Raw genomic sequence first — 24,075 nt, 5'->3', positions numbered from 1 at the left:
ATACGACCATTTAGATCACTTCCTAAAAGGTACTCTCTCTGTAAAGAAATATAAGATCATTTAAATCAGTGTGACACTTGAAATGGATATGGATGGCAAAAGACCTAACTATGAGTTTTGTAGAAGCAATAAGTGTTGCACTGCAAGTATTCAATACCTGAACAAGGGCATACGAAGTAAGTTTTCTTTCACTTTGGCGAACTGCATCTCCAAACATGACCATCTCATCATTTACTTTCAACGATGATTCGATCACTAAAATGACATCGTCCCATCATCATTATTCCGGTGGATGATGAATCGATCCATGGCATCAAAGCACCATGGGTTTCTAGCAACAACCACAAAGACCACACAAGATGTAACATCCCACTTTTATTAATTATTAGGACGTTTATAAAAGCATTAATTTACATCTTATTATTTAAATGCATATTTGGACTTTCTAGGACATTTAAATTTAAACTATCTTCAACCAAGGGGAGCCTTGGTGCGTTGCCTTGTGACCAAGAGGTCACGGGTTCGACTCATGGAAACAGTTTCTTGCAGAAATATAGGGAAAGGCTGCGTACAATAGACCCAAAGTGGCCGGACCTTCCCCAGACCTTGCGCAAGCGGGAGCTACATGCACCGGGCTGCCTTATTTTTTTTCCACTCAAGGAACTAAAAGAGAGAAGATAATATCACTTATTTTCCTTATGAAAAGAGTGAGAAAATGTTAAGATGTCATTTGGAGTGGATAAATCCAGTCATGGGAATTAAATAAACCCTACAAATAGAATTATTATTTGGTCCAAACTAGCTGTATAAAATAAAATGAATTTACAAAATTGCACTTTGAGTTGGGAATAATTTTTCTAGGCTCTATATGAGTATTATTTTTTGCAAATTTCTGGTATTTTCTGAAAATATATATATTAGACTATTATTTGAGCCAAAATCAATTTCTAGACTAATTTTATTATGAAATCCTATCCTAACTAGACCGGAACAGTGTTTCAGCCCAGTAACACACCAAACAGATCGCGACCATTTTAGGCCCCGGGCCTAATTCCTTTCTCAAAACAGTATGGGCATCGAGGGTCGTTAGTTTTATGATCATCTCTTTCTCTCTTTTCTTGCCTTGCTGCTCCGCGTCGTTTTGGCATACTGTTTTTGTCCATGGAACACCACATCGTCTAAATAGTGCACACCCAACCACACCAGAGCACCGCCGAGCACTCCACACCCGTCCAGATCACCAACCACACCGCCGTGATGACTGCGACAACTTTAACCCTGACAACCGTCGGAGACCATGCCACATTTGACCCGAGTCGTCGTGCCACTTGTCTTCTCCATGGCCGCCACTGTCCACTACCGCCCCATCTCATTCTCATTCGTCTGTTTAGAAATAGATTGTGCAAATTAGAATTTATTTCTGCCAAATTGTTGTTTGAACTTGGCCCTAGATGTGCACTTAAATCCAACGGTTGTTATTCTGTTTGAGCGTGAATCGGTATCTTTTGATCTGGTCTGTCCATTTTCATTTAAATAGGACGACTATCTTATTTAGCCATGAATCGGTATCAACTAGTCTGATGCTGCCACGTGTCACACTATTTTGCAGAAAATCCCACGAAACTTCTAGCATTCTAACTTTTCAACTGTAGCTCCAAAGAAGACGAACATTTTGCAAATTGGTAGTCTTGGAGTGCTTATGACCTATTAGTTTAACATTTTTAATTATTCAAATGTGATCAATGCAAATTCAAATTTATATATTATTTTAGCCATATCTTGCAATCTGGAGATCCAATTTAGTTGTGTCTGTTTGCATGATGGAAGCCTGATCAAATCCTATCTACTAAGCCGTTAATAGTACACATCAAAATCATTCCTATGTCATGTATATGATGTATCTTTTATGCCTTTCGCTTTTATAGCTGCACTTCTGCACATACCCTATATTAGCTAAGGCTATATATACTAGTCCCTCCGATCCAAATTAATTGACGTAACCTCTATACAATATCTTACTTACATTGTATAGAGGTTGCGTCGATTAATTTGGATCAAAGGGAATAATATGTTTTGTTGAGTTTTGTTTGCTATCTTTGCAAGTAATTTTATTTGCATGCTTAATTATAATTGTTTACAAATTTGTTTCATTCTATGATAGATTGTTTGGAGTGCGAAGCCGCTTACTTAATGAATTAGAGTATCATCACCGGCACCAAGGCAAGTCACATTCTTTCGTGCATGTCCATTTACCTACATCTTTTCTAAGCATTTAGTATATTTTTGAGTAGTACGTATGAGCATCTTTATATATCCTAAATATGCAAGTATGATCCCACTGTAGTTCAATAAGTAGGTCCGAGTTCTAATTACTTGTCTGTCGTCGTTGTAGTTTGCTTAATTTGCTGAAGTAGGCGGATACTTCGGTGAAGTGTAATTCGTGGGAATTTATGAATGATAATGTAGTAAGGAAGACCAACTAAATTCGTGGTACGTGGATGGAATAGTAATTATAAAGTGGTGAGGTACAATTAGCATCATGGAGAATGTGATTTCTTAAAAGATTCACCTATGGCATTGCACACTAGTGGACAGCCGTTAAGGCTTAAAAAGACCAACCGGTTTCATGAATAGTTGCTTCCATGTGCAACCACAAGCAATTTTGGGCTTTGTCTTAGTTGAGTAGGTTGTGATGAACCTTGCCTTGTAGGCTACCCTCTGAAAGTCTTTGTCTTGATCTTCTACCAGTTCTCCCATGTTCAACGCGAACCTCACCGGATCCGAAGGTCGAAGCCCCTCCGACCTTCCGGCGCCTACCGTCGAGTCGATGACACGGCCACAAAGATAGCGCCAACCAACCAAGCATGGTGCGCGCAGGCCAGATCGCTTGCGACGGTGGCAACATCTGCTACATGGTCACCACACATGCCAGCCGGCGGCGCAGGTGACGACTTCCTCTAGAGCACACCGGCTCTCCAAGTTGAAGGACATGGCGGTGTTGCTCCCTTTCCTTTCCACCGCCACATGGGCGCTTGCTGCAACCCGACGGTGTGAAAGATTAGGAAGGCGCGCAGCCGCCCGTGCCCTAGAACGAACTGTTTGCTGCTACATCATGACCACCTGTACTGCATCAAAGCCATTACCTATACATCGCCACACCTCGTCGAATAGCAACACGAACAGCCATCGGCCACACAGGCAAACCCGGCGGCGACGGCAGCAACGATGAGAGGACGCTTAGGCAGAAGCTCGCCGAAAAAATGGATCTGCAGGCCGCTTGTGTCGCCCACGTGGACGACGCGGGGCAGCTCAGTTGGTATATGTCGTCTTTTTACATACTTTGTTTTTGTTGGAAAGGAAAATCCACACCTATAGAGGCAAAATGCAGTAAGCCGTTGGATTTCTTGTCGTACGAAGGTAGAATAACAATGCCCAGTTATTTTGCCAGAATCAGAGGATTCTCTCAGAACCCGACCCCTATCCAGCTTCCCCAAAATCTTTGAGCCACATTTGTTTTACAATCCTATCTAGTTAGGGTCTAATTAGATAGGATTGTAAAACAAACTGGGCTCAAAATTCTGAGAGAAGCTTGGTAAGAGTCGGATTCTGGGAGAATTCCCAGATTCTGACAAAAGAACTGGGCCCAAGTGTTGTATGTATAGCGGTTTGGATACAGAGGCATGACTACTACTCCTTATACGTAGAATGAGGTAATGTACATAAATGCGAGAATAGTTACTCCCACCCCTACCCCTACAGCCTGCAGCTGATTTACATCGACAGCAGTACTGCCTGTACGTGCTGCAACCTGCAATGCCATGTGGTAACTTCAAAGCTAGCTAGCGCTCTTTCTTTTCAGTTTTGATAATAATTTATTTTTCCTTCTCACTATTGCCGAGCAGTGGTGTTTTATTCACCCTCTGTCTTGGTCTTAATTTATACTAGTACAGTATTACTTCCTTCATCTCATAATATAAGATAATTTTGCATATATTATGAGACAGAGGGGGTAATTTTTAGATGCGAACGGAGGGAGTAGCTAATTAACTGGGCCGTGTTAATTGGGCTTCCAACTCGTGTCATCTAAAGACATCTCTTTCTTTTTCCCTTCAATTTTTTTTACTCCAGTACCGTTCAAGATATCTGTTGATGCACTTCAGCTAGGAAATCTCCAATGGTGATGAGGACTTAAGAAAAACTTGTCTAGATCGTCAAGTTTCATTCAGCCAATCGACACTACTGAGCTTAGCAATATACTCCGACCAAAACACAATGCGAGTTTGCTGTTCCAACCAAATGGTAGTCAAGCTCGTAATTAACAAGTAAACCAACAAAAGATTACTAGTACAATAATACTCCATTTCATTTCATCATTGCATACCACGGCACAAGCTGACACGTACATCTAGCATTATTCATATGCCTCAAGAACATGCTCCACTACTACAGATACAAAGAACTTAACACGAACGACCGATAGAGATTGACCTAACGACGTAATTAAGCGACAAACACAACAAACAAATCGAGTTCTCCAAACGTACGTACGCGCGGCGTATAGCGCCCACAGAACCATGCATGCACGCTACGAGTAGCACTACCGAACCATCAACCATGCGCCCCGTCAGTGCTTGCCACACACCAGCGGATCTAGCTATCAACAGCCGCCCTCAGCTTTTCACGGCTTCTTGGCGTGCTCGTCGACGGCAGCTGCAGCGGGGGAGCCCGGCATGCCGCCGAAGCCGCCGAGGCCGGGGGAGCTGCCGCCAAGGAAGGGCATGCTGCCGATGCTGCCGAAGCCCGGGGTGGCGCCGCTGCTGCCGGGGAGGCTGAATCCCGGCATGCCGCTGCTGCCGGGGAGCCCGCCGAACCCCGGCGACCCGCTGCCGAGGCGATCGAAGGGCGGGAAGGTCGTCGGCTGCAGGACCGCGTCCTTGCTGGCGGACGCCGCCTCCGTCGTCTTGATGTTCCTCGCCTCGGCGCTGGTCGCCGCGGCCAGCACGGCGAGGACGAGCACCGCCACCATCTTGGTAGACTTCTCCATCGCTAGCTTGCTCGTGAACTGGTGCTCTTGCTCCTGGCTAGTGTGTGAGTGGCTGCTTGCCTTGCTTGCTTGCTGCTTCTAGCTCTGTGGGAGGTGGAGGAGGAAGAAAGGTGGCGGGAGGTTTTATAGCCGGGGAGGCAGCGTCATTCAAGTGGTGGCAGCTCATCGATCGGCCTGGGCGACGGTAGGTGGGGGGCGTTAAGGAGACGATTAAAGGAGCGGGTACCTGCTGCGGTTTACTGCCATCCTGTGATCTCCATTAATACTTTTGCTCTTACAGACCAGTGGTGCATCAATGGGGGGAGGAAGAGAGGGGGAAATTGTAGATCTGGTCGTGTTTGGGAGCTATAGCTGTAGCGTGCATCAAGGGTGTTCAAAATCCAGTAAATTTGGCTTTTGTTTGGAGTAGTAGCACTACTTCTTAGGCTGGTCATAGTGGGGAGTAACATATACTAGTATCATGCATATGATACTAGTGTATGATACTACATCCATAGTGCATAGTATCATAAAGTAGTATCATAGGTGGTCTTATTTATTGCCATGCATGACACATAGTACCATAACATTTATTATGTTACGGTATCTACCTATGTTACTATGACTCTCTCTCTCTTCTTTAATTTCCTGCCATGTAAGCATGTTTGCGAGTCCCAAGTATATGATACTAGTTAGGCTACCCGTAATGAGAGTATCATAGGTAGTATCATGCATGCCAACTAAGCAATTTTGATGAGGTGGCATAGAATTAAATGAAGAAAGAGAGACTTGAGTATCATATCATGATACCGTATCATATTAAATGATGTGCTACTTGTGTCATGCATGACAATAAATATAGTCCTCTATGATACCAACATATGATACTATGCATTAGGGATGTACTTCCTCCGGTCCTTTTTACTCTGCATAGTAGGTTTGTCTGAAGTCAATCTCATCTAACTTTGACCAAGTTTATACAAAAAATTATTAACATTAACATAACAACACATTTATTATTAAATCCATCTCAGAATATATTTTCATATTATATTTATTAGATGTTATAGATGTTAATATTTTGTAATATAAATTTGGTCAAACTTAACAAACTTTGACTTCAGACAAAGCTAATGTGCGGAGTAAAAAGGACCGGAGGGAGTAGTATCATAGATTAGTATCATATGCATGATACTCCCTCCGTTTTTATTTACTCTGCATATTAGAGTTGACTGAAGTCAAACTTTGTAAAGTTTGACCAAATTTTAAGAAAAAAGTACAAACATTTCCTATAAGAAATCTATATGTTGTGAAAGTACATTTAATAATAAATCTAATGGTATAGGTTTGTTATTGTATATGTTAATATTTTTGTTTATAGATTTGGTCAAAGTTTAGAAAGCTTGACTTTGACTAAAGCTAATACGCGGACTAAATAAAAATGGAGGGAGTACTGGTATATGATACTCCTCATTACAACCAACCTTATATTACCCCCACTATGGCCAGCCTTATACTGTGACCAGATCATCAGAGACGCTAGAATAAAATGACAAGTGCTACTAGCAATTTAGCATTCTTGTCTTTTTCCCCTTGCTAAACAACTAAACAAGATTAACATTTGGAGCACTGTTGTTTTCTTCGTTTCAGTCAGATAAACAGCCTTGCTGGGCAACAACTAACACCGCTATATAATTATTTCGAGTAGTTTGACGAATTAATGGATCGATACGGATCTTTATGTTTGCATGCATGTCTCGTTGAAAAATAATATTTTTGCGATCAGTGCATCAATTGGAGAGGGAATGAAGAATAATGTATGTATCTCCTTGTGATTGGGACATGGGAGCCAGTAGCTTGCTTGCATCAACATGTGGTGCGCGTACTTGCAAAATTGGGGAAATTAGGAAAATTGGCCGGTGACTACTTGACATTTGCCTGGAAAAAAAATCATTCAATTTTGTTAGCCCGGGGATCAAAATCCAGCCGTTCTCCATCATCTTCTTCTTCCAGCCCTAATCCACACCCTCACAAAAGCTTCTTCCTCCCTCCAGCCGCTCAAGTATGGTTCACATCTTATTGATGTCGTGACAAGATGCGTCATGCACCAACCGTGCGCCTCATGATCGCCACGGTTCCAGCTCAAGAAGAGAGAAGAACTGCGTGCCATCATGCTCCCTGGTGGTGGTATGCACATCTTCGTAAAGAAGAATGTCAACAAGAAGACCTATCAAGCAAGGCTTGGGCTCGGTGGTGGCATGCAAATCTTTGTACTTTGTACTGAAGGACTGCATCCTCCTTCGGCGCCCACAAGTTCAGCAAATGTCCTACCAAGACATCCGACAACGACGGATGACCAAGACCCGGGAACAACCTCACCTAACAACGGCTTCCCACAACTGGCATGCACTCAACCAGCTTTCGACAGCAAGCTACCGCCTCACCTACGCATGGTGCAACAGTTCTGCGCTCGCAGGTGAAGGAAATATGCCCTAGAGGAAATAATAAAGTTATTATTTATTTCCTTATAATCATGATAAATGTTTATTATTCATGCTAGAATTGTATTAACCGGAAACATAATACATGTGTGAATACATAGACAAACAAAGTGTCACTAGTATGCCTCTACTTGACTAGCTCGTTAATCAAAGATGGTTATGTTTCCTGATCATGAACAATGAGTTGTTATTTGATTAACGAGGTCACATCATTAGTTGAATGATCTGATTGACATGACCCATTCCATTAGCTTAGCACCCGATCGTTTAGTATGTTGCTATTGCTTTCTTCATGACTTATACATGTTCCTATGACTATGAGATTATACAACTCCCGTTTGCCGGAGGAACACTTTGGGTGCTACCAAATGTCACAACGCAACTGGGTGATTATAAAGGAGCATTACAGGTGTCTCCAAAGGTAGATGTTGGTTTGGCGTATTTCGAGATTAGGATTTGTCACTCCGATTGTCGGAGAGGTATCTCTGGGCCCTCTCGGTAATACACATCACATAAGCCTTGCAAGCATTACAACTAATATGTTAGTTGTGAGATGATGTATTACGGAACGAGTAAAGAGACTTGCCGGTAACGAGATTGAACTAGGTATTGGATACCGACGATCGAATCTCGGGCAAGTAACATACCGATGACAAAGGGAACAACGTATGTTGTTATGCGGTCTGACCGATAAAGATCTTCGTAGAATATGTAGGAGCCAATATGGGCATCCAGGTCCTGCTATTGGTTATTGACCGGAGACGTGTGTCTCGGTCATGTCTACATTGTTCTCGAACCCGTAGGGTCCGCACGCTTAAGGTTATGATGACAGTTATATTATGAGTTTATGCATTTTGATGTACCGAAGGTTGTTCGGAGTCCCGGATGTGATCACGGACATGACGAGGAGTCTCGAAATGGTCGAGACGTAAAGATTGATATATTGGAAGCCTATATTTGGACATCGGAAGTGTTCCGGGTGAAATCGGGATTTTACCGGGTTACCGGGAGGTTACCGGAACCCCCCAGGAACCATATGGGCCTTCATGGGCCTTAGTGGAAAGGAGAAAGGGGCAGCCCAAGGTGGCTGCGCCACTTCCCCCTCCCCTGGTCCTATTAGGACTAGGAGAAGGTGGCCGGCCCCCCTCTCCCTCTTTCCCACTTTGGGGAATCCTAGTTGGAATAGGATTGGAGGGGAGTCCTACTCCCGGAAGGAGTAGGACTCCTCCTGCGCCCTCCTCCTTGGCCGGCACCCCCTCCCCCCTTGGCTCCTTTATATACTGAGGCAGAGGCACCCCAGAAACACACAAGTTGATCCACGTGATCTATTCCTTAGCCATGTGCGGTGCCCCCTGCCACCATATTCCTCGATAATACTGTAGCGGAGTTTAGGCGAAGCCCTGCTGCTGTAGTACATCAAGATCGTCACCACGCCGTCGTGCTGACGGAACTCTTCCCCGACACTTTGCTGGATCGGAGTCCGGGGATCGTCATCGAGCTGAACGTGTGCTCGAACTCAGAGGTGCCGTAGTTTCGGTGCTTGATCGGTTGGATCGTGAAGACGTACGACTACTTCCTCTACGTCGTGTCAGCGCTTCCGCAGTCGGTCTGCGTTGGGTACGTAGACAACACTCTCCCGATGTTGATGTTATATGCACGAGTAGAACCCAACAGTGGCATCCGAGCCTAGGTTATTTATGTTGATGTTATATGCACGAGTAGAACACAAGTGAGTTGTGGATGATACAAGTCATACCGCCTACCAGCATGTCATACTTTGGTTCGGCGGTATTGTTGGACGAGACGACCCGGACCAACCTTACGCGTACGCTTACGCGAGACCGGTTCCCTCGACGTGCTTTGCACAGAGATGGCTTGCGGGCGACTGTCTCTCCAACTTTAGTTGAACCAAGTATGGCTACGCCCGGTCCTTGCGAAGGTTAAAACGGAGTCTATTTGACAAACTATCGTTGTGGTTTTGATGCGTAGGTGAGATTGGTTCTTACTTAAGCCCGTAGCAGCCACGTAAAACTTGCAACAACAAAGTAGAGGACGTCTAACTTGTTTTTGCAGGGCATGTTGTGATGTGATATGGTCAAGGCATGATGCTGAATTTTATTGTATGAGATGATCATGTTTTGTAACCGAGTTATCGGCAACTGGCAGGAGCCATATGGTTGTCGCTTTATTGTATGCAATGCAATCGCGATGTAATGCTTTACTTTATTACTAAACGGTAGTGATAGTTGTGGAAGCATAAGATTGGCGAGACGACAACGATGCTACGATGGAGATCAAGGTGTCGCGCCGGTGACGATGGTGATCATGACGGTGCTTCGGAGATGGAGATCACAAGCACAAGATGATGATGGCCATATCATATCACTTATATTGATTGCATGTGATGTTTATCTTTTTATGCATCTTATCTTGCTTTGATTGACGGTAGCATTATAAGATGATCTCTCACTAAATTATCAAGAAGTGTTCTCCCTGAGTATGCACCGTTGCCAAAGTTCGTCGTGCCCAGACACCACGTGATGATCGGGTGTGATAAGCTCTACGTCCATCTACAACGGGTGCAAGCCAGTTTTGCACAAGCAGAATACTCAGGTTAAACTTGACGAGCCTAGCATATGCAGATATGGCCTCGGAACATGGAGACCGAAAGGTCGAGCGTGAATCATATAGTAGATATGATCAATATAAACGATGTTCACCATTGAAAGCTACTCCATCTCACGTGATGATCGGTCATGGTTTAGTTGATTTGGATCACGTAATCACTTAGAGGATTAGAGGGATGTCTATCTAAGTGGGAGTTCTTAAGTAATATGATTAATTGAACTTAAATTTATCATGAACTTAGTACCTGATAGTATCTTGCTTGTTTATGTTGATTGTAGATAGATGGCTCGTGCTGTTGTTCCGTTGAATTTTAATGCGTTCCTTGAGAAAGCAAAGTTGAAAGATGATGGTAGCAATTACACGGACTGGGTCTGTAACTTGAGGATTATCCTCATTGCTGCTTAGAAGAATTACGTCCTGGAAGCACCGCTGGGTGCCAGGCCTACTGCTGGAGCAACACCAGATGTTATGAACGTCTGGCAGAGCAAAGCTGATGACTACTCGATAGTTCAGTGTGCCATGCTTTACGGCTTAGAATCGGGACTTCAACGACGTTTTGAACGTCATGGAGCATATGAGATGTTCCAAGAGTTGAAGTTAATATTTCAAGCAAATGCCCGGATTGAGAGATATGAAGTCTCCAATAAGTTCTATAGCTGCAAGATGGAGGAGAACAGTTCTGTCAGTGAGCATATACTCAAAATGTCTGGGTATAATAATCACTTGATTCAATTGGGAGTTAATCTTCCGGATGATTGCGTCATTGACAGAATTCTCCAATCACTGCCACCAAGCTACAAAAGCTTCGTGATGAACTATAATATGCAAGGGATGAACAAGACTATTCCCGAGCTCTTCGCAATGCTGAAAGCTGCGGAGGTAGAAATCAAGAAGGAGCATCAAGTGTTGATGGCTAACAAGACCACTAGTTTCAAGAAAAAGGGCAAAGGGAAGAAGAAGGGGAACTTCAAGAAGAACGGCAAGCAAGTTGCTGCTCAAGATAAGAAACCCAAGTCTGGACCTAAGCCTGAAACTGAGTGCTTCTACTGCAAGCAGACTGGTCACTGGAAGCGGAACTGCCCCAAGTATTTGGCGGATAAGAAGGATGGCAAGGTGAACAAAGGTATATGTGATATACATGTTATTGATGTGTACCTTACTAGAGCTCGCAGTAGCACCTGGGTATTTGATACTGGTTCTGTTGCTAATATTTGCAACTCGAAACAGGGACTACGGAATAAGCGGGCACTGGCAAAGGACGAGGTGACGATGCGCGTGGGAAACGGTTCCAAAGTCGATGTGATCGCGGTCGGCACGCTACCTCTACATCTACCTTCGGGATTAATATTAGACCTAAATAATTGTTATTTGGTGCCAGCGTTGAGCATGAACATTATATCTGGATCTTGTTTAATGTGAGACGGTTATTCATTCAAATCAGAGAATAATGGTTGTTCTATTTATATGAGTAATATCTTTTATGGTCATGCACCCTTGAAGAGTGGTCTATTCTTATTGAATCTCGATAGTAGTAATACACATATTCATAATGTTGAAACCAAAAGATGCAGAGTTGATAATGAAAGTGCAACTTATTTGTGGCACTGTCGTTTAGGTCATATCGGTATAAAGCGCATGAAGAAACTCCATACTGATGGACTTTTGGAACCACTTGATTATGAATCACTTGGTACTTGCGAACCGTGCCTCATGGGCAAGATGACTAAAATACCGTTCTCCGGTACTATGGAGAGAGCAACAGATTTGTTGGAAATCATACATACCGATGTATGTGGTCCGATGAATATTGAGGCTCGTGGCGGATATCGTTATTTTCTCACCTTCACAGATGATTTAAGCAGATATGGGTATATCTACTTAATGAAACATAAATCTGAAACATTTGAAAAGTTCAAAGAATTTCAGAGTGAAGTTGAAAATCATCGTAACAAGAAAATAAAGTTTCTACGATCTGATCGTGGAGGAGAATATTTGAGTTACGAGTTTGGTGTACATTTGAAAAACTGTGGAATAGTTTCGCAACTCACGCCACCCGGAACACCACAGCGTAATGTTGTGTCCGAACGTCGTAATCGTACTTTACTGGATATGGTGCGATCTATGATGTCTCTTACTGATTTACCGCTATCATTTTGGGGTTATGCACTAGAGACGGCCGCATTCACGTTAAATAGGGCACCATCAAAATCCGTTGAGACGACACCTTATGAACTATGGTTTGGCAAGAAACCAAAGTTGTCGCTTCTTAAAGTTTGGGGCTGCGATGCTTATGTGAAAAAGCTTCAACCTGATAAGCTCGAACCCAAATCAGAGAAATGTGTCTTCATAGGATACCCAAAGGAAATTGTTGGGTACACCTTCTATCACAGATCCGAAGGCAAGACATTCGTTGCTAAGAATGGATCCTTTCTAGAGAAGGAGTTTCTCTCGAAAGAAGCGAGTGGGAGGAAAGTAGAACTTGATGAGGTAACTGTACCTGCTCCCTTACTGGAAAGTAGTTCATCACAGAAAACTGTTTCAGTGACACCTACACCATTTAGTGAGGAAGTCAATGATAATGATCATGAAACTTCAGATCAAGATACTACTGAACCTCGTAGATCAACCAGAGTAAGATCCGCACCAGAGTGGTACGGTAATCCTGTTCCGGAAGTCATGATACTAGATCATGATGAACCTACGAACTATGAAGAAGCAATGGTGAGCCCAGATTCCGCAAAGTGGCTTGAAGCCATGAAATCTGAGATGGGATCCATGTATGAAAACAAAGTATGGACTTTGGTTGACTTGCCCGATGATCGGCAAGCAATTGAAAATAAATGGATCTTTAAGAAGAAGACTGACGCTGATGGTAATGTTACTGTCTACAAAGCTCGACTTGTCGCAAAAGGTTTTCGGCAAGTTCAAGGGATTGACTACGATGAGACCTTCTCACCTGTAGCGATGCTTAAGTCCGTCCGAATCATGTTAGCGATTGCCGCATTTTATGATTATGAAATTTGGCAGATGGATGTCAAAACTGCATTCCTGAATGGATTTCTGGAAGAAGAGTTGTATATGATGCAACCGGAAGGTTTTGTCGATCCAAAGGGAGCTAACAAAGTGTGCAAGCTCCAGCGATCCATTTATGGACTGGTGCAAGCCTCTCGGAGTTGGAATAAACGTTTTGATAGTGTGATCAAAGCATTTGGTTTTATACAGACATTCGGAGAAGCCTGTATTTACAAGAAAGTGAGTGGGAGCTCTGTAGCATTTCTGATATTATATGTGGATGACATATTGCTAATTGGAAATGATATAGAATTTCTGGATAGCATAAAGGGATACTTGAATAAAAGTTTTTCAATGAAAGACCTCGGTGAAGCTGCTTACATATTAGGCATTAAGATCTATAGAGATAGATCAAGACGCTTAATTGGACTTTCACAAAGCACATACCTTGACAAAATTTTGAAGAAGTTCAAAATGGATCAAGCAAAGAAAGGGTTCTTGCCTGTGTTACAAGGTGTGAAGTTGAGTAAGACTCAATGCCCGACCACTGCAGAAGATAGAGAGAATATGAAAGATGTTCCCTATGCATCAGCCATAGGATCTATCATGTATGCAATGCTGTGTACCAGACCTGATGTGTGCCTTGCTATAAGTTTAGCAGGGAGGTACCAAAGTAATCCAGGAGTGGATCACTGGACAACGGTCAAGAACATCCTGAAATACCTGAAAAGGACTAAGGATATGTTTCTCGTATATGGAGGTGACAAAGAGCTCACCGTAAAAGGTTACGTTGATGCAAGCTTTGACACTGATCTGGACGATTCTAAATCGCAAACCAGATACGTGTTTACATTAAACGGTGGAGCTGTCAGTTGGTGCAGTTCTAAACAAAGTGTTGTAGCGGGATCTACATGTGAAGCGGAGTACATAGCTGCTTCAGAAGCAGCGAACGAAGGAGTCTGGATGAAGGAGTTCATATCCGATCTAGGTGTCATACCTAATGCATCGGGTCCAATGAAAATCTTTTGTGACAATACTGGTGCAATTGCCTTGGCAAAGGAATCCAGATTTCACAAAAGGACCAAACACATCAAGAGATGCTTCAACTCCATCCGGGATCTAGTCCAGGTGGGAGACATAGAGATTTGCAAGATACATACGAATCTAAATGTTGCAGACCCGTTGACTAAGCCTCTTCCACGAGCAAAACATGATCATCGCCAAAGCTCCATGGGTGTTAGAATCATTACAGTGTAATCTAGATTATTGACTCTAGTGCAAGTGGGAGACTGAAGGAAATATGCCCTAGAGGCAATAATGAAGTTATTATTTATTTCCTTATAATCATGATAAATGTTTATTATTCATGCTAGAATTGTATTAACCGGAAACATAATACATGTGTGAATACATAGACAAACAAAGTGTCACTAGTATGCCTCTACTTGACTAGCTCGTTAATCAAAGATGGTTATGTTTCCTGACCATGAACAATGAGTTGTTATTTGATTAACGAGGTCACATCATTAGTTGAATGATCTGATTGACATGACCCATTCCATTAGCTTAGCACCCGATCGTTTAGTATGTTGCTATTGCTTTCTTCATGACTTATACATGTTCCTATGACTATGAGATTATGCAACTCCCGTTTGCCAGAGGAACACTTTGGGTGCTACCAAACGTCACAACGCAACTGGGTGATTATAAAGGAGCATTACAGGTGTCTCCAAAGGTAGATGTTGGGTTGGCGTATTTCGAGATTAGGATTTGTCACTCCGATTGTCGGAGAGGTATCTCTGGGCCCTCTCGGTAATACACATCACATAAGCCTTGCAAGCATTACAACTAATATGTTAGTTGTGAGATGATGTATTACGGAACGAGTAAAGAGACTTGCCGGTAACGAGATTGAACTAGGTATTGGATACCGACGATCGAATCTCGGGCAAGTAACATACCGATGACAAAGGGAACAACGTATGTTGTTATGCGGTCTGACCGATAAAGATCTTCGTAGAATATGTAGGAGCCAATATGGGCATCCAGGTCCCGCTATTGGTCATTGACCGGAGACGTGTCTCGGTCATGTCTACATTGTTCTCGAACCCGTAGGGTCCGCACGCTTAAGGTTACGATGACAGTTATATTATGAGTTTATGCATTTTGATGTACCGAAGGTTGTTCGGAGTCCCGGATGTGATCACGGACATGACGAGGAGTCTCGAAATGGTCGAGACGTAAAGATTGATATATTGGAAGCCTATATTTGGACATCGGAAGTGTTCCGGGTGAAATCGGGATTTTACCGGGTTACCCGGAGGTTACCGGAACCCCCCGGGAACCATATGGGCCTTCATGGGCCTTAGTGGAAAGGATAAAGGGGCAGCCCAAGGTGGCTGCGCCACTTCCCCCTCCCCTAGTCCTATTAGGACTAGGAGAAGGTGGCCGGCCCCCCTCTCCCTCTTTTCCACTTTGGGGAATCCTAGTTGGAATAGGATTGGAGGGGAGTCCTACTCCCGGAAGGAGTAGGACTCCTCCCGCGCCCTCCTCCTTGGCCGGCGCCCCCTCCCCCCTTGGCTCCTTTATATACTGAGGCAGAGGCACCCCAGAAACACATGAGTTGATCCACGTGATCTATTCCTTAGCCGTGTGCGGTGCCCCGTGCCACCATATTCCTCGATAATACTGTAGCGGAGTTTAGGCGAAGCCCTGCTGCTGTAGTACATCAAGATCGTCACCACACCGTCGTGCTGACGGAACTCTTCCCCGAAACTTTGCTGGATCGGAGTCCGGGGATCGTCATCGAGCTGAACGTGTGCTCGAACTCGGAGGTGCTGTAGTTTCGGTGCTTGATCGGTTGGATCGTGAAGACGTGCGACTACTTCCTCTACGTCGTGTCAGCGCTTCCGCAGTCGGTCTGCGTTGGGTACATAGACAACACTCTCCCCCTCGTTGCTATGCATCACATGATCTTGCGTGTGCGTAGGAAATTTTTTGAAATTACTGCGAAACCCAACAGCAGGGCTCTCATGCCACGCGGCCGGTGGGCAGGCGTGCCAGGCGGTGGACAAGACGCAAGGGGTGACTCACTCACCCACGCCGCCGCATGGTGCAAGTGCCGAGACGTGTCATGCTTCCAGCAGGTGTCATCTAGGTCGGTTTTGATAAGACAGGGGTCCGTTCCCGAAAGACATAAGGCGATGACACCTCATCACGCAATTAATGCATCCACCTACCTGGTTCGATTGATGTCACTTCCTTTAGCCTCGAAGCCATCTGTGGTAGCCCTTAAAGTATAAAAGGACGGCCAGGCCAAGAGGAGGAGAGGGGGGCCGAGAGAACCAAAAAAGAGGCAAATAGCTAAGAGGTTGGACACTTAGTAGAACGCCAGTAGGGATACACTGTCCTCACTGTTCCCGGGAAGGTTTTGTAGCTCTAATCCACCCATAAAAACACACACCAAAAACAGGAGTAACGTATTACGCACCATGCGGCCCGAACCTGGATAAATCACCGTGCCCATTATGCATGATTTGGTAGTGTAGGTCCGTGTCTTCGTGCCCCGATTCCGAACTAGCAGAAGGATGTCTCTTGTCCACGGTGTCACGAGTGTGTTCCGCACACGCGCCCTGACATCTGGCGCGGCGGATAGGGGATGCTCGTGCAGATTTACATCAACAAAGCCGCCAACGTCTTTGTTGACACAAAATTCATCATCATGAGCTTTTCAAGATGGCGAGGGAGTGTTCGCGCAACGTCGTCGGCCGGCAAGGACTTGAACGTGAGCAGCGCAGCGCACGCCAACGGTTTAGCCCCGCGCCCTCGCCGCCAGGGGGCTCACCCAAGGCCGCGTCTTCGCGGGAGTCACCAAGATTTGTGCTTTGCCTCGGAGCGGTGCCCTTTGTCCTGCTCCCACACAGCAGAAGGGAGTGCTTCGCCTTCTCCACCCATCCGACAGGAAGTAGGAGTACCACCTTCTGAGCTTTCCAGCTGAGATAACGGCCCGGTGAATCCCTTGAAGAATTCACCCAGCAATTTTGCCAGGTCAAACGTCAAGTCCGAGACCTCCCGCACAAGGGCATCCTCGATGCATTTTGTGCAGGCGTCTGAAACGCCAATGTTTGTGACAAGCTTGCTCCTTGTGAAGTGCCCACACTTGTTAAGCTCTATCACATCGCATATAAGTGCACTTGGGCCGATGTAGCTGGTCCCTCTTCATGGGCTTGCTGGTGATATGTCTTCAACGTATCTATAATTTTTTATTGTTCCATGCTATTATACTATATCTTGGATGTTTTATATGCATTTATATGCTATTTTATATGATTTTTGGGACTAACCTATTAACCTAGAGCCCAGTGCCAGTTTTTGTTTTTCCCTTGTTTTTGAGTTTCGCAGAAAAGGAATATCAAACGAAGTCCAATTGACCTGAAAATTTACGGAGATTATTTTTAGAAAATATAAGAAGTACTGGAATGAAAAGATATTGGAGAAGAGCCACGTGGAGTCCACAAGGGTGGAGGGCACCCCCACCGCCTAGGGCGCGCCCTCCGTCCTTGTGGGCTCCTCGTGGGCCCCCCCTGACTTGTTCCCGACGCCAACGCCTCTTATAAATCCCAAAACCCCAGAACAGAACCTAGATCGGGAGTTCCGCTGCCGCAAGCCTCTGTAGCCACGAAAAACCAATTGGGAGCCTGTTCCGGCATCGTGCCGAAGGGGGAAACCATCACCGATGGCCATCTTCATCATCCCGACGATCTCCATGACGAGGAGGGAGTAGTTCACCCTCGGGGCTGAGGGTATGTACCAGTAGCTATGTGTTTGATCTCTCTCTCTCACGCGTTCTTGATTGGGCACGATCTTGATATTCCGCGAGCTTTGCTATTATAGTTGGATCTTATGATGTTTCTCCCCCTCTACCTTCTTGTAATGGATTCAGTTTTCCCTTTGAAGTTATCTTATTGGATTGAGTCTTTAAGGATTTGAGAACACTTGATGTATGTATTGCATGTGCTTATCTGTGGTGACAATGGGATATTCGCGTGATATACTTGATGTATGTTTTGGTGATCAACTTGCGGGTTATGTGACCTTGTGAACCTATACATAGGGATTGACACACGTTTTCGTCTTGACTCTCCGGTAGAAACTTTGGGGCACCCTTTGAAGTTCTTTGTGTTGGTTTGAATAGATGAACCTGAGATTGTGTGATGCATGTCATATAATGAAACCCGCGGATACTTGTGGAGACATTGGAGTATCTAAGTGACATTAGCGTTTTGGTTGATGTGTGTCTTAAGGTGTTATTTTAGTATGAATTCTAGGGTTGTTTGTGACACTTATAGGAATAGCCCAATAGATAGATCAGAAAGAATAACTTTGAGGTGGTTTCGTACCCTACTGTAATCTCTTTGTTTATTCTCCGCTATTAGTGACTTTGGAGTGACTCTTTGTTGCATGTTGAGGGATTGTTATATGATCTAATTATGTTATCACTCTTGAGAGAACTTGCACTAGTGAAAATATGAACCCTAGGCCATGTTTCGAAGCATTGCTATACCGTTTTCGCTCACTTTCGTTACTAGTTACCTTGCTGTTTTATATTTTCAGATTACAAAAACCTATATCTACCATCCATATTACACTTGTATCACCATCTCTTCGCCGAACTAGTGCACCTATACAACTTACCATTGTATTGAGTGTGTTGAGGACACAAGAGACTCTTTGTTATTTGGTTGCAGGGTTGTTGAGAGACCATCTTCATCCTACGCCTCCCATGGATTGATAAACCTTAGGTCACTTGAGGGAAATTTGCTACTATCCTACAAAACTCTGCGCTTGGAGGCCCAACACGAGTCTACAAGAAGAAGGTTGCGTAGTAGACATCAGCCGGCATGAGCGCCGTCAAGATGACGCTGGACGGACTTCCACGGAAGGGGCGAAAGGCGGGAAAAGTTGGAAGGAGGGGTCCATCTTTCTCAAGATGGATGCTCGGAATGGGGCTCACTACGAGATCTCATTCGAGGCTGGCCAAGTATCTTGAACTGTTGGCTCCCAAGAAGAGGACAGTTCGTGAAGCACTAATGGCCCAAGGAAGTTGCGCAAAGGCGCACATTCCTTCCCAAACAGAGGAAGGTCTTGGCATCTTTAGTAAAGTTGCAAGTGTAGTACTAAGGAAGGTTTCTCCCGTGTACAAAGCATTTTTATCTACCTTCGACCTCGAACCTGGGAAACGTACTGGTGACCGTTCTCATGGTCCACCTAGAGACCACCAAAAACCCCGAGTCCTTAAAAACTAGGTGTACGATGGGTCTCACTCCTCGTATGGTGAACACATTTTCCGAGGCTATGCCGACCTATGTTCCCTTCAAAGGTGTGGGTCCGGATAACACGCTTTGTTCACAGGAAGATACCTCTCTCCTTATCAACATGCACTACATTGGTACCATAGATGCGACCTCCTCTAAGGAGCATTGGCCATCTGATACGTCTCCAATGTATCTATAATTTTTGAATGTTCCATGCTATTATATTATCTATCTTGGATGTTTTATATGCATTTATATGCTATTTTATATGATTTTTGGGACTAACCTATTAACCTAGAGCCCAGTGCCAGTTTCTCTTTTTTCCTTGTTTTTGAGTTTCGCAGAAAAGGAATATCAAACGGAGTCCAAATGACCTGAAAATTTACGGAGATTATTCTTGGAAAATATGAAAAATACTAGAACGAAAAGTTATCAGAGAAGAGTCCCGAGGCCACCACAAGGGTGGAGGGCGCCCCCCCTAGGGCTCGCCCCCCGTCCTTGTGGTTGACTCGTGGGGCCCCCTGACTTGTTCCCGACGCCAACGACTCTTATAAATCCCAAAACCCCCAGAACAAAACCTAGATCGGGAGTTCCGCCGCCGCAAGCCTCTATAGCCACCAAAAACCAATCGGGATCTTGTTCCGGCACCCTGCCAGAGGGGGAAATCATCACCCGTGGCTATCTTCATCATCCCGACGCTCTCCATGACGAGGAGGGAGTAGTTCATCCTCGGGGCTGAGGGTATGTACCAGTAGCTATGTGTTTGATCTCTCTCTCTCTCTCTCTCATGTTCTTGATTTGGCATGAGCTTGATGTACCGTGATCTTTGCTATTATAGTTGGATCTTATGATGTTTCTCCCCCTCTACCTTCTTGTAATGGATTGAGTTTTCTCTTTGAAGTTATCTGATCGGATTGAGTCTTTAAGGATTCGAGAACACTTGATGTATGTCTTGCATGTACTTATCTATGGTGACAATGGGATATTCACGCGATCTACTTGATGTATGTTTTGGTGATCAACTTGCGGGTTCTGTGACCTTGCGAACTTATGCATAGGGGTTGGCACATGTTTTCGTCTTGACTCTCCGGTAGAAACTTTGGGGCACTCTTTGAAGTTCTTTGTGTTGGTTTGAATAGATGAATCTGAGATGGAGTATCTAGGTGACATTAGGGTTTTGGTTGATGTGTGTCTTAGGGTGTTATTTTAGTACGAACTCTAGGGCTGTTTGTGACACTAATAAGAATAGCCCAATAGATCGATCAGAAAAAATAACTTTGAGGTGGTTTCCTACCCTACATTAATCTCTTCATTTATTCTCCGCTATTAGTGTCTTTGGTGTGACTCTTTGTTGCACGTTGAGGGATTGTTATATAATCTAATTATGTTATCATTGTTGAGAGAACTTGCACTAGTGAAAGTATGAACCCTAGGCCTTGTTTCGAAGCATTGCAATACCATTTTCGCTCACTTTTGTTAGTTTCTACCTTGCTGTTTTTATATTTCCAGATTACAAAAACCTATATCTACTATCCATATTGCACTTGTATCACCATCTCTTCGCTGAAATAGTGCACTTATATAATTTATCATTGTATTGGGTGTGTTGGGGACACAAGAGGCTCTTTGTTATTTGGTTGCAGGGTTGTTTGAGAGTGACCATCTTCATCCTACACCTCCCACGGATTGATAAACCTTAGGTCATCCACTTGAGGGAAATTTGCTACTGTCCTACAAAAGTCTGCGCTTGGAGGCCCAACACGAGTCTACAAGAAGAAGATTGTGTAGTAGACATCAAGCTATTTTTCTGGCGCCGTTGCCGGGGAGGTTAGTGCTTGAAGGTATATCTTGAGATCTTGCAATTGAATCTTTTATTTTCTTGTTTTATCACTAGTTTAGTTTATAAAAGAAAACAAAAAAATGGAATTGAGGTTACCTCATATGCTTCATCTTTTTAATATCTTTCGTGAAAACGATGGAAAGGAAAATTGTGCCCAAGTGTTAGAAGAAGAAGTTTATAAAATGTTTGGCACTAAATCTTTGAATGATGAGCATGATTGCAATGTTGTTAGTATGAATTCTTTGAATATCCATAATGTTAATGATATGCAAATTAAATCCACAAGCTTGGGGATGCTATGTTTGATGAAGATTATATTTTTTCTCCCCCAAGTTTTTATGAGCAAATTTATTATGATGATAGCATGCCTTCTATTTATGATGATTATATTGATGAAAGTGGGTTTGGAAGAGTGTCAACTCTAGGTAATGATCCCACTATTTTGGAGGGTGTTCAATCTTATAATATTTATGAAAGTGGATTTGGAGAGGTCATGACTCTATTTAGTGATGAATCCACTATTTCGGAAGAGGTTCTAATTGATTATGAGAACAGAGTTGCTATTTATGATCATTATTTTGATGACATGTATGCTATAAAGAATAATGGTAACCATGAAACTTGTCATCATGATTTTAATTTTCAATTGGATTATGCCTCACATGATAGTTATTTTGTTGAGTTTGCTCCCACTACTATTGATGAGAATAAATTTGCTTATGTGGTGAGTAATAAAATTTCTATGTTTATGCATCATGAAAATAATGCTCATGTGATGGTTATATTGTTGAATTCATTCATGATGCTACTGAAAATTATTATGAAGGAGGAATATATGCTTGTAGGAGTTGCAATAATATCAAGTTTCCTCTTTATGTGTTGGAAATCTTGAATTTATGCTTGTTTTGCCTTCCTATGCTAGTTGATTGTTGCTCCCATAAGATATTTGATCACAAAATCCCTATGCTTAGGAAGAGGGTTAGACTTAAATGTGCTAGTCATATTCTTCATGATGCTCCCATTATGTTTCAATTCTTATCTTTTATGTGAGCATCATTGAAATCATCATGCCTAGCTAAAAAGGCATTAAAGAAAAACGCTTGTTGGGAGACAACCCAACATTTATACCTACTGTTTTCGTGTGTTCACATGATTATGCTATTGTAGTAATCATGTTTTATAGCTTTTGTTTCAATAAGGTGCCAAGTAAGACCTTTGGGATGATCTATGGTGATAGTTGATTTGACTTGCTGAAAAACAAAAACTTTTGCGCTCAGGAAAAAATTCTCATTTTTAGCATAAGCGCGATAAAAAACTGATTCTTTTTCAGAAGATTAATAAACAAATTTCTCAGGTTGTCCTAAATTTTCAGAATTTTGGAGTTATAGAAGTATTCGAGAGTTACAGATTATTACAGATTGTCCTGTTTTTGACAGATTTTGTTTTCTATGTGTTGTTTCCTTATTTTGATGAATCTATGAGTAGTATGAGAGGGTATGAACCATGGAGAAGTTGGAATGCAGTAGATATAATACCAATATAATTTTAGAATGAGTTCACAACAGTACCTAGGTGGTGATTTGCTTTATTATACTAATGGAGCTTACGAGTTTTCTGTTAAATTTTATGTTGTGAAGTTTTCAAGTTTTGGGTAAAGTTTCGATGAATTACGGAATAAGGAGTGGAAATAGCCTAAGATTGGGGATGCCCAAGACACCCCAAGGTAAAGTTCAAGGACAACTAAGCATCTAAGCTTAGGGATGCCCTGGATGGCATCCCCTCTTTCGTCTTCGTTCATCAGTAAATTTACTTGAGGCTATATTTTTATTCACCACATGATATGAGTTTTGCTTGGAGCGTCATTTTCTTTTATTAGGATTTGCTTGCTGTTATTTAGAGTAATGTTTTGCATCTTTTATTTCAATAAAAAGGTCAAGTATAGCCTTTACCATGCTTATTTTACAAGTATATATGTTGCTGTTTGAAAACAGAAAGTTTGTTGTTATGTTTTGAATATTCGTGAATAGTTAGAACATGATAAAATCTTGAAATTTTCACACAATGAGTAAAAACAAATTATCTACAGTGTGTTAATTTTTTAGAATTTTTGGAGTTAAGAAGTATGATTCCTCTTGCATTATTTACAGATTGTTCTGTTTAGGCAGATTACTGTTATGTTTGCATTGTTTGCATATGTTTGGGACTCTTAAATATGCAGAGGCATTTAGTATGCAATGTCAAATTATAATTTTAGTGATTTTCTACAGTTGAGAATGATAAGGTTTTGCATGGATTTATAGTAACTTATCTCACGAGTTCTTATTGAATTTTGTGTGGATGAAGTTTTTGAGATTTAGGGAAACCGCTGTAACGCCCGGATAATTAGGCTACAGTAAACCTCTGTTATATATGACACGTCACCTCCGTCATTGTTTAATCTCACGTCAGTTCGAAACTTTTCAAATTCAAAATTTAAATATTGTCAAACATCAAAAGTTTTCAAACATGAGAACAAAAATGTTCGGTTTGTGCCGAATATTACAAAGGTAATTATAGTAAAGAAAACACAAATTTATAAAATACTTAAATGCCCTAAGTTAAATAAAACAAAAAGGGAAAATAAAATACAAAATAGAAAATAAAAAGAACAAAAGACAGAGCCCCCCCCACTGGGCCATCTGTGGCCCAGCTGGCCAGCCCAACTGGGCAAAGGCCCAGCCGGCCGGCCCACCCCACACCCCACTCCCTTATCCCCAC

At 43.0% G+C, this 24,075-nt stretch overlaps 1 protein-coding gene across 1 annotated transcript; it reads right to left on the bottom strand.

Moving 5' to 3' along the window:
* Window positions 1-4,338: 4,338 nt before the first annotated feature.
* On the bottom strand, window positions 4,339-5,154 carry LOC123060878 (MFS18 protein). Its single transcript, XM_044483743.1, has one exon. The coding sequence runs from the start codon at window positions 5,042-5,044 to the stop codon at window positions 4,679-4,681; it is 366 nt and encodes a 121-aa protein (XP_044339678.1). The 5' UTR covers window positions 5,045-5,154; the 3' UTR covers window positions 4,339-4,678.
* Window positions 5,155-24,075: the final 18,921 nt, after the last annotated feature.

The sequence above is a fragment of the Triticum aestivum genome, chromosome 3A, assembly GCF_018294505.1.
Source record: "Triticum aestivum cultivar Chinese Spring chromosome 3A, IWGSC CS RefSeq v2.1, whole genome shotgun sequence".
NCBI classification, from domain to species: domain Eukaryota; kingdom Viridiplantae; phylum Streptophyta; class Magnoliopsida; order Poales; family Poaceae; genus Triticum; species Triticum aestivum.
The sequence above is the reverse complement of the archived record's forward strand: the minus strand, read 5'-3'. Positions and strand labels throughout refer to the sequence as shown.

Coding starts and splice junctions, on each gene's coding strand:
- LOC123060878 (XM_044483743.1), bottom strand. CDS start 5,044: ATGGAGAAGTCTACCAAGATGGTGGCGGTGCTCGTCCTCGCCGTGCTG.